The following is an 11931-nucleotide window of genomic DNA, read 5'->3' as shown; positions in this document are numbered from 1 at the left end:
GAAATTCAACATACCTTAACTATTTTACAAAAAATTAAAAGAGAGAGAGAGAGAAAGAAAATGAAAATAAATAACAGCCGTAGAAGTGAGTTAGGTTGAAATGCCATGTGGTATTTTTGCCTTAATTCTGAATTTCCTTGTTCTCATCAATCTAAATCAGGCCTTAATGATATTTAATGAGGCTACTTGTATCCTCATAATAGGCAAACAGAAGGGAGGTTAAAATAATTCTATTATTTCACAATGATGAAACAGATTGAATATTTCAATTATCCTACTTATTATAGTACACATGGAACAAGCTCTGTAATCTGCTTCGATATATATAGGCTCTTTAACCACACCATGGTGAGACTAATGCAGTCAATTTGGTTGAGCTTCTCTCGCTGATTCAGTGTTGGAATAAAGTACTTCACAGATTAGCTTAGTCTGCAGCACTTAAAGGTCAGGATTTATTGTAATGTAAATCACAAAGCAATTTTATCTTGACAGAGATTACATACTGTTACAATATTTCTCGCTGAATCTAGTGATGCGTTTGCTTTTTCTTTGCAACTGCTGTGCAAATTGGATCGAAGCCCAGAAAAGAAAAAGAGATGGCAGGCTGCTTTGGCTTTTTAGAAACAACTTAATTCTCTTCATTTTTCAAAGTTTCACACACAAAAAAAAAATAACTCTGAAAATACACATGAAGTCATACACAAATACTTGTAATCCTTTACAGACCCTGAGTTGGAGTGCACATAGAATCTGTGAATGACCATCTCTCAAATATGTTGATGTGTTTTAGGAAAGAGAATGGCTGACCTCTAATCATTCATACCCAAGTATCTTAATACATTATCAAAATTGTCTCCATTTTAAGCAAACAAACAAAAACACTAAGAAGCATTCATGTTTTTCATTGACAGATGTCACAAAAAGAAAACTGAATAAAAACAAAGTAAGGTGAGGATTAGGAAGTCCACTGCTCTCAGTGGCTTTGTAACAAGTATCAAGAAGCAGAATGATAACATTTTCCAAATTTTTCTGTTTCTTTGGCAACTGCACTTAAACTAGAAAGGATTAGGGCCAGGTACCAGGGCATTAAATGAACTACTCAAAGCGTGTGAGGAGTCTTGATGAAATTCTTAAGACAAGACCAACTAAGTCCCATCGTAAATTTCAAAGGATAAACACAAATAAAATGTCCCCACAGAGATTAAAACAGCGTACGTATTACATTTTGCCAGGTTTTATCAATTCTTCATACATCATTTACATTAATAATGTACAAAAATGGTGGTGAGGCTCAGAACTTACCAGGAAATGTGTCCAAAGTTAACCTTCAGCTGCAATTACTCCATTCTAGTCCCCTCACCTGGGCCACAGTTGGGTATTGATCTTTTCTCCAACTCTTGGAAAGCACCTTTACTGGAATGCAAGGTGATATATTATAAAACTGTTTATTCAAATACTGAGTAGATTATTCTTTCATTCTACTGGCTGTATCCTATCCAGGAGGGCTTCCTACATATCAGTCATTCCAAGCCAACCTTCCTGTATCTATAATACAAATGTAGTGTAATTTACTTACTTATTTTCTCTACGTCAACTCATAATTTGATCTAAATCAATTTATTTTAAAATAATAATTTTTACTTCCAAAATTATAGATTTGATATGATAGCTTAAAAAAATTAATGTTTGCTGTATAGCACTTGAAATGGTCTCATGTGCCACCTGTTGTCCAGTAGCAATTTTGGGAAATTCTACAAGCTATATAAAGGGCTGTGATTCAGGTTCAACTTATATGTGGGCTATAAATTATATTTGTATTCATAACATTTGTTATTCATAATAACATGTACAAGTAAGCACAGGTACCCCCCATCTGAAAGCTTCCCTATGTAGAGGTTAATCATACATCCTGGTTTGCTTAGGGCAGTCCCAGTTTCTATCTGTTGTCCTGGAGTTCCCTCTTTCACTCTAAAACAGTGGTTCTCAACCTTTCTAATGCCGTGACCCTTTAATACAGTTCCTCATGTTGTGGTGACCCCCAACCCTAAAATTATTTTTGTTGCTACTTCATAACTGTAATTTTGCTACTGTTAATGAATTGTAATGTAAATATCTGTGTTTTCCGATAGTCTTAGGCTCTACAGCAGCTGCTGTATAACCACTGCTCTATAACAATGGTTTGGATCATACCCAGAAGGGTAAAGCAAATCAGCCTCAGAAAGCTGGACAGTCAGAATGTTTTTAATTGGCCTTATTATTCTCTGCTAGATAGCATTGCAGTTCGTTCATGCTCATTATCTTATTTAATCTTCACAACTCTGGAGCTAGGTATTATGTATAAATTACAAATGGGGAATCCGCCTCAGGGAGGTTTAACCACTCAGGGTTCACACAACTACTACAGGATACAACTAGGACTCACTTCAGGTCTCTGTTCCATACCAAGAGATCTTTTCTAGGGAACTGGGAGGTATGGGGGTCTAGGAAAGAAAAGGTGAGGCGGGAGAGGCAGAAGTATTCAGAAAAACAACTCGTTCTGTCTCACAGTGGATTTGGAAAGATGAGAGAAAGAAACAAACATGTCTGCAATGTTGCCACATTCACCTTTCATAAGAACCCATTTGCGCTTACAACTGTAAAAACTGATTCGATGGCCAGGATTATAATCAACAGGAATTGTGAGTTAAATGGACTTTTGTGTTCTGCCCTGAAAATCTAACCAGACTATTAATTACAAGTTAAATTTTATAAATTACTTTTCTTTTTTAATGCTGGAAAGAAAACAAAAATGAGATGGAGGAAAAGGAAGCACCCCTGTGTAGAGAAATGACGGGAGGGCATATAAAAAAAAATAGCCTGCCTTTTCCACAGGACCCTCCCTCCTCCTGCGCTACTGTGTGCTGCCAAACACATCTATCCTCCCCTCTCACGTGGGGGAGGGCCAAGCGCTTTACATTACACCACTGGTTTACACCCTGAGAAACGTCGTGTGAGCTGCAAAGTACACTTTGAAGCAACTTTCTAAAAGGCACATCTATATTTACCAATGTGTTCCACATGATTAAACTGTGAAATTTGTCTCCAGTTTGGCAATACCTTAGAGAGATGTGAGGTTTAGAAAGAAAATGCCTGTGAAGTGCCTTAAGTTCCACAGAAGGAAAGCACCACATACATCAAGGTGCTGTTGCACGCCTTGATGCTCTATTGGTGCAACAGCAATTAAAATAGCGTAAGTGATGATGTCACAATGTTGTCATGCAACATCATCCACAGTGAGAGCAAGAAAAAGCTGTTTTTAAAATGCCTCGTTCCCCCTCCTCTTCAGAATGTTAAAGCATATGGTATCCAAAACTAGTTCACAGTGAACTTCATTTCTGCCACTGCTGTAAATGAAGTTTCTTCTCAGGCAGATGTCAGTGCTAAAAGTTTGGTGCTCATAAATACCAAATTTACATAAAATCTATACAGCTTTTTTTCAAAAATCATTCTTGGTTGATGTAGGCTGCTTGGCTAGGATACATAGTTTGCTTACTTATTCCTGAAACCATAATACATTTCCAGATTCACTAATTTGAAAAACAATAATTATGACTGAGCAACAATGACCTTCTCTGTCTATAAATATCACATGCCAAGTTGAAAGAAAAAGAAAAAAAATAATAAGTTAATTGAGATTTTTTGGACTATTATTAGGCCTATAGTTCCAAACTATGGGTCACCATTTATGCAAAAAGCATCATTTGTAGGTGGAATAAGAAGTAAATCTTATATGTACTTTACTCCCTGAAATCACCACCAAAATAGCCTGTTGATAAAGCAAACTTGAGTTTATTGTTTACCACAGTGAGTGAGGCTGCCAACTTGACAAGAACCTTGGTGATGTCTCAGAAGAGGAAAGACAAAGATAGGATATGTTTAAGATTTGGGAAATCTGATTTAAGGTTGATCATTTGGTGTGAGAATGGGGCTTTACTGTGATTTGGCACATTTGTGACCTAATAGTTTGGCATGGGTAGATACAAAGAGGAGAAGGTTTGAATAAAGGGTCTCAAAGCAATTCTTGAAGAGTAAACAGCTGTTTGATGCTACTTTGATTTGAATAATCTAATATTGGTTTAAATGGATTTTCAGAAAATTTCTGAAATAAACAAATATTAACAACTTTATCTTTCTAGACAAGAATTTTCTGAAACAGTCAAATCAGGTTGATGAAGACCATGGAATAATGAAATCACCTTAATGAAGCATCTGAATAGCAAAGTCATATTATTGTAAATCATAAGCAAGTGTGGATATGGAAGGTTTTGGTTCTCAACACAAACACTAGTATTTCTCAAATTCTGCTGGAAAGGCAACACCCAGAGCAGCTCCTTTTCCAAGAAAAGGACTCACTTTAAGCCACCAAAGTGGACATGCCCAAAATCACATCAATATATTACCTTTATATTATTAATTTAAGTACCATATAGAAGAATCTTTAACATCTTAAGGGAACAATTTTATAAACTGACTAATAGTCAAATCCTTTGAGAGTATGCTGATAATCTATTTAATTGTACTAATAATACACTAGGGCAATGATTCCCAACTGTGTTCAAATTTTTATCTGCATTGTGAGGTTCTTCTGAGAATAAACAGTCTACCCCATCCAGAGATTGGTCATGGTGCCTATGTGTTACTCAGTGACCTGGTGTCATAAGCCACAACTAATTGGGCTAGATTTGAATATTAAACTAAAGCTTGCCCAATCAGATTCCCTCTCCAGGAAGTTGTACTTAGGATTAAGCAATTCTAGTTTGTCTCTGCTGGTGGTAAAAACCAAATGACTGCTCTTTCGGCTTTCGGCTGGGAGGAGGCTCAGGTGCAACTTTCCTCGGTCGTCCCGAATCCGGGTTCATCCGACACCAGCTGCCTCCGCCATGCCGCCGAAGTTCGACCCCAACGAGATCAAAGTCGTATACCTGAGGTGCACCAATATGCAGGAAGGGAAGATGGCAGCATAGGTAACCACTTGTACTCAGTGACTCCCACGTCTGCCCTGGCCCCCAAGATCGGCCCCCTGGGCCTGTCTCCAAAAAAGGTTGGTGATGACATCGCCAAAGCAACTGGTGATTGGAAGGGTCTGAGGATTACAGTGAAACTGACCATTCAGAACAGACAGGCCCAGATTGAAGTAGTGCCTTCTGCCTCTGCCCTGATCATCAAAGCCCTCAAAGAACCGCCAAGAGACAGAAAGAAGCAAAAAAACATTAAGCACAGTGGAAATATCACATTCGATGAGATTGTCAGCATTGCCCGACAGATGCGGCACCGATCTTTAGCTAGAGAACTCTCTGGAACCATTAAAGAGATCCTGGGGACTGCCCAGTCTGTGGGGTGCAATGTTGATGGCCGCCACCCACATGACATCATAGATGATATCAACAGTGGTGCAGTGGAATGTCCGGCTAGTTAAGAACTACAAAGGAAAAGGACTCAATTAAAAATCATTTGACAAGCAAAAAAAAAAAAATAAAAACCAAATGACTTTGGGTTGACTATTTAGTTGTTTTTTTTTGTTTTGTTTTTTTTTATCAATATGCAGGAAGGGAAGATGGCAGCATAGGTAACCACCTGTACTCAGTGACTCCCACAACCACATCAAAATTACAACTAAAATACAGAACAACCATCATCCCGATCCACTGGAAAGCTGACTGAATAGAAGTCCTACAACTAGAAAGGAAAAAAGGAAGCACACTGAGACTGGTGGAAAGTACAGAGGTACAGAACAGGCTGGTCCGGCAACCACATATGCCACTTTCTTAATCAGGAGGGAGATTGTCTCTGCGGAGGCCACCTGGAGGAGCAAGGAGTGCCAGTCCCACACCACAAGCCCAGCCCAGGGTCCCAGAGCTGGGAAGAGAAGTCCCCAAAACTACGGGCTGTAAAAACCAATGCAGACTGGGGCTCAGTGATACAGAGGCTGCTGAAGGCCCAGATGTTCTCTTAAAAGTCCAGCACCACGAACTGAACTTACAAGGTCCTGCTTCCTCTGAGCTCCAGCACCAGGGTGAGGCTTTGGGGGACACAGACACATACGAGGAGGAGCTGGATTGTCTGGCATCAGGGAAAGAACTAGGTGGCAGCTTTCTCCCAGATGGAGGTGCTTGCAGGGACCATGGTTCCTATGCTGGGACCTCCCCAGTCACAGGACTGACTGGCAGCCACTTATGTTTGCTCCACCCTGGTGATTCCCTAAGACCCAGCCTCATCCAATTTACAACCCCACCCAAGCTGCCTGTCCTTGCTCAGACTAAAATCTCTCAAACAAGCTACACCTGGGTCAGGGAACCCCAAACCTATCAATAAAAGGCCCAAGACCCAGCATCAGCATAAGCCTGTCTTGCTTCATAGCTGGGCCTCATCTGGGCACGTCCAAACCCAATACAAAGAGGAGGAATCTGCAGATCTCTCTGTAGCTCCTGCTGGGTGGAATCAGGCAGTGGCTGACTTTGCACCTCCCTGGAGATCCAAGAGCCAGTGTACCCAGTGGTCAGTGGCAGACCATACTAGATTACAACTCTACACAGCCATAAGTGACACACTCAAGGGGAAGATTTAGTGAGCACCAAAGCCCAATGAAGCAAGTCCTGCCCCATAAGGGTGTCTCCTGCACAGCAACTCTCCCACTGTAGTCACAGCTGGTCCTCACAGCCAATTGGCCTGGAGGTCAATTCCTCCCAGTAAAACCAACAGCAATCAAGTCTCAACTACAACAAGACTGGGCTCACAAGCCCACAAAGGGGTGCACCTAGAGTTCCAGCTCAGGTGACTGGAGAGGCTGAGCCACTGGGCCCTATAAGACACCCACTACACAAGGCCACTCTACCAACTCAAGACGACATAGCAGCTCTACCCAATACATAGAAATAAACACAGGGAAGCAGCCAAAATACAGAGACAAAGAAATAAGTCACAAATAACAAAAATGGAAGAAAACAAACTACTGGATATAGAGTTTAAAACCATAGTTATAAGGTTACTTAAGAATCTTCTCCGCCCCTGGATCTGGGTGAGGCTGGGTCCCAGGTCCGGGTGAGGCCGCGCCCCTGGGTCCGGGAGAGGCCACGTGCCCCTGGGTCCAGGTGAGGCTGGATCCCAGGACTGGGTGAGGCCGCGCGCACCTGGGTCCAGGTGAGGCCACGTGCCCCAGGGCCCGGGTGATGCTGGGTCCCAGGTCCAGGTGAGACCAAACCAGAGGGAGTCGGACCTGCATTTCCACCATTGGTCCACCACCCAGAGCTGAAAAGTCAGTGCCGACATGTACACATAGGAACTGGTGGACATTGAAATTGGGTCTCAAAAGAACTGTTGGTCCAGAAAGAAACTTACTACAGACTGATTCATTTGCCTGTCAGCATAACTATTATTGCTCGTCTCACATTCAGTTCTTATAAGTACATTTCTAGTAACACATGATCTCACTCATCTAGGGGAAATGATGAACAACATAGACTGATGAACAAGAACAGACCCAGAAACAAGGAGGCATCGATCGGACTGTCGGGCCTCAGGGGAGGGGAGGGGGGGGTAGGGGGAAGAGATCAACCAAAGGACTTGTGTGCATGCATACGAGCCTAACCAATGGTTAAGGACAACAGGGGGGTGGGGGGTGGGATGGGAATGGGGGGATGAGGACAAATATGTGACACCTTAATCAATAAAGAAATAAAAAAATAATAATAAGAAGAATTTTCTAGAAACCTCCAAGGGACTTAGTGAGATTTTCAAGGATCTTAGTGAGAAATCAAAAAAAAAAAAAAAAAAAGGAAAAGGACCAGTCAGAAATTAAGCATACACTGACTGAAGTAAAGAATAATATACAGGGATTCAACAATAGAAGAGAGGATTCTGAGAATAAAATCAACAATTTGACATGTGAGGAAGTAAAAAACACCCAACCAGAAGAGCAAAAAGAATAAAAAAATATGAAGATAGTGGAAGGAGCCTCTGGGACAACTTCAAGCATACCACTTTCACATTATGGGGGTGCCAGTAGAAGAGAGACAGCAAGATACTGAAAACCTATTTGAAGAAATAATGACAAAAAAACTTCCCCTACCTGGTAAAAGAAATAACTTACAAGTCCAGGAAGCACAGAGAGTCCCAAATAAAAGGAACCCAAAGAGGACCACACCAAGACAAACCATAATTAAAATGCCAAGGGCTAAAGACAAAGAGAGAATCTTAAAAGCAGCAAGAGAAAAGCAGTTAGTTACCTACAAGGGAATGCCCATATGACTGTCAGCTGATTTCTCAACAGAAGCTATGCAGGCCAGAAGGGAGTGGCAAAAAATAAAGTGATGAATACCAAGGACCTACAATCAAGATTACTCTACCCAGCAAAGCTATCATTTAGAATTGAAGGCCAGATAAAGAGCTTCATGGACAAGAAAAAGCTAAAGGAGGTCATCACCACCAAACCAGTATTATATGAAATGTTGAAGGGCATTCTTTAAGAAGAGGAAGAAGAAGAAAAAGATCAAAAATATGAACAACAAAATGGCAACAAATATATACCTATCAACAATTTAATCTAAAAATCAAAATAAACAAATAAGAAATCTAATGAAGCCCTAACTGGTTTGGCTCAGTGGATAATGCATCAGCATGTGGACAGAAGGGCCCCAGGTTAGATTCTGGTCAAAGGCACATGCCCGGGTTTGAGCTCCATTTTCTACAGGAAGCAGTCAATCAATGATTCTCTCTCATCATTGATGTTTCTATCTCTCTCCCTCTCCCTTCCTCTCTAAAATCAATAAAAATATATTTTTTTAAAAAGAAATCTAATGAACAGAATAAACTAATGAATAAAATAGAATCAAAGGCATGGCAATGGAACAGACTGACGACTCTCAGAGGGAAGGTGGGGATGGGAAGAGATTAAACAAAGATCTTATATGCATACTAGAGGCCCGGTGCATGAATTCGTGCACCAGTGGGGTCCCTTGGCCTGGCCTGTGGGATCAGGCCAAAACTGGCTTTCTGACATCCCCCAAGGGGTCCCAGATTGTGAGAGGGCTCAGACCAGGCTGAGGGACCCCATTGGTGCACGATCAGTGCCAGGGAGGGATGCAGGAGGTTGGCCAGCTGGGGAGGGAACACAGGAGGGCTCCAGGGTGTGTCTGGCTGGTCTTGCTCAGTCCTGATTGCCCAGACCCCAGCAGCAAGCTAACCTACCAGTTGGAGCTTCTGCCCCCTGGTGGTCAATGCACATGATAGCGAGTGGTTGAATGGTCTTAGCATATCATTAGCATATTATGCTGTGATTGGTTGAACAGCCGACCAGACAACCAGACACTTAGCATATCAGGCTTTTATTTTATATAAGACTAGTGGCTCGGTGCATGAAATTCGTGCACATTAAAAGGAGATTAATTAGAGGAAATATTTTAATATTGCTATTTGCCCTTTCTCTATAATAGAAGTGTCAGAGATGAAAGAAAGTTAGTAAAATTTATAGGAAAGTCTTCCTCCTGTCAGAGTCTGGGGTGCACTGCGGTACCTACAGTCAAGTCCCTGCCCACCCGCAGTGCCTCAAAATCACACGAGACCCAGACCCAGCCAGACCCACCCTTGTCAAGCCCTGCCAGGTGGGGGACACAGCCTCAGGTCCCTCAGCGCACCCTCAGGTCCCCCGGCCTGGTGCCGGGGTAGGGGGCGTGGCCTGAAGCCCCACAGCCTGGCACTGGGGTGGGGGACGCAGCCTGAGGTCCCCCAGCCTGGTGCCGGGGTAGGGGGCGTGGCCTGAAGTCCCCTGGCCCGGCGCTGGGGTGGGGGACGCAGCCTGAGGTCCCCTGTCAAGCCTCACCGGGCAGGGGGTGCAGCCTCAGGTCCTGTGCCCCGGACCAGTGCCACACAGACTCCGGTCCCTGCTGATTGCTTTTAAGGCTCATTACGGGAACTCGGCCTCTGCTGTGAGCGCAGCCATCTTTGTGACAGTGTGACCGTCAATTTGCATATTCCCTCTTTATTAGATAGAATATGCATTACTTATGGACACAGACAATAGGATGGTGAAGGCCTGAGGCAGAGCGGGAACTGGGTCAAGTGGGCAATGAGGGGAGAAAAGAGGGACATCTGTAATAATCTCAACACTAAAGATTAAAAAAAAAAGGTGAAGGGATTAAGAAGTACAAATTGGTAATTACAAAATAGTCATGGGGATGTAGATTACAGCACAGGGAATAGAGTCAATAGTATTGTAATAACAGTGTATGGTGCCAGGTGGGTAGTAGAAATATCAGGGGGACCATGCTGTATGCTGAAAATTAATCCTATATAATAATCGAGGAATATGCTAATTAGCCCGGACATCTTAGCAGTCATGACCAGTCAGGCTCGTAATAGTCATGACAGGTCAGGCACGGCCCAGGAGTGGCCCCCAGCGGAAGTGGCCACTGGCGGGGGCATGCGCGGGCCTGCTGCGCCGCCCAGCCCAGAGGCCGCCTGGCTGGGGGTCGCAAGCAGGCCCGCAGCGTCCTGGCCCTGTGCTGAGGTGGAGCGGCCCCCGGTGGAAGCGTGGGCACGCTACGTCGCCAGGCCCGGAGGCCGCCTGGCCCAGGAGAGGCCCCCAGCAGCAGAGGCATGGCAGGCCCGCCTCACCACCCGGCCCAGAGACTGCCTGGCGGAAAGAGTCACTGGAGACTTTGGTTAAATTCAATAGTTCAAATCACTATGTTCTGTGAGAGCTGACATCCTCAAACACTCAGAACCCTCAATCGTACAAATTAATAGGAAACAATTGCATAATGCTTTGACCTAATTGTACACACTTTAGTATCGTTTAAAAATTATTCTACATCCTTCAAGTAAATTCAGCATCTGACTGAGGAGAGCCGATGCTGAGAAGCGCATGGCCCTGGCTCTGCTATCTTGAGTTTGTGGTTTCCAAGGAAACAGCCAGAAGGGATGATAAACCCTCCGCAAACAGCCGGTGCCTATCTAAGCAGCAGCTTGGTTTAAATTGAGCCTTTTCAGCAGTGAATGACCCCAACCCTCCCTGGATCAGGCAGGTTCCTATGGAGTGCAATCTCCACGCAATACAACGGGGGGCCCCAGTTTCGTCCCTGACAATCTCATGCATTAGCTCGGGACAGCGGGGAAGGAAGAGAAAAGGCAGCACAAGGAGCAGCTCTGGTGAGCAAGAAGAAGGAAACCATGTCTGGCAGACACTCCCCTGCCACCCCCTTCAACGGGTAAGAAGAATCAAATAAACCAATACAAACACCCCTCCCCCGCCCCAGAGAGATCAGTGACTGAGGGGCGTCCAGTCCAGGCATTGCATACCTGCTTCCCACCCACTTTATCCAAATGGACAGGTTAGGGGATTAAGGGGAGGAGGAGGAGCTTTGCAGGAAGGGGATTCCCTGAAACTGCACCCCTGCCCTCCCTCCCTCCGGACCTGACCTCTCAGAGTGCAGGGCCTGACCCCGCCCCCAGCAGATTTGCATATCCCAGACCCTCTGGTACTTCCAGGCACTGGGCATTCCCACATCTTCCTTGCCTCCCAGCCACTGACCCTCACCGTCTCCTACCCCAGAAGCATTCTGTCCTCCCCAACTTTTGGTCTTTATAGCCTAAATGCATGGTGGGCGTAGTTGCTTCTCCACGGATTTTATTTGATAAGAACCCAGCAAAGTCACTTAGCAAATGAGCTGCTCAGACTTCATCAGGGACAACGAATGACACACCTTACTTGGCTTTGATAGCAATCTTACTGTTTTATTTTTTTAAATAGATTTTTATTGATTTCAGAGAGGAAGGGAGAGGGAGAGCGATAGAAACATCAATGATGAGAGAGAATCATTGATCAGCTGCCTCCTGCACACACCATACTGGGGATCGAGCCCACAACCCAGACATGTGCCCTTGACCAGAATCTAACTT

General features: G+C 43.8%; 1 protein-coding gene across 1 annotated transcript; it reads left to right on the top strand.

Annotated features, from left to right (window-relative positions):
• The first annotated feature begins 4919 nt into the window (after nt 1-4919).
• On the top strand, nt 4920-5506 carry LOC103305253 (60S ribosomal protein L12). The gene is made up of 2 exons (XM_054714292.1): nt 4920-4989; nt 5028-5506. The coding sequence occupies exons 1-2, from the start codon at nt 4920-4922 to the stop codon at nt 5453-5455; spliced, it is 498 nt and encodes a 165-aa protein (XP_054570267.1). The 3' UTR covers nt 5456-5506.
• Nucleotides 5507-11931: the final 6425 nt, after the last annotated feature.

Source organism: Eptesicus fuscus, chromosome 4, assembly GCF_027574615.1.
Source record: "Eptesicus fuscus isolate TK198812 chromosome 4, DD_ASM_mEF_20220401, whole genome shotgun sequence".
NCBI classification, from domain to species: domain Eukaryota; kingdom Metazoa; phylum Chordata; class Mammalia; order Chiroptera; family Vespertilionidae; genus Eptesicus; species Eptesicus fuscus.
Note: the sequence above shows the minus strand (reverse complement) of the source record. Positions and strands in the feature narration are given on the sequence as shown.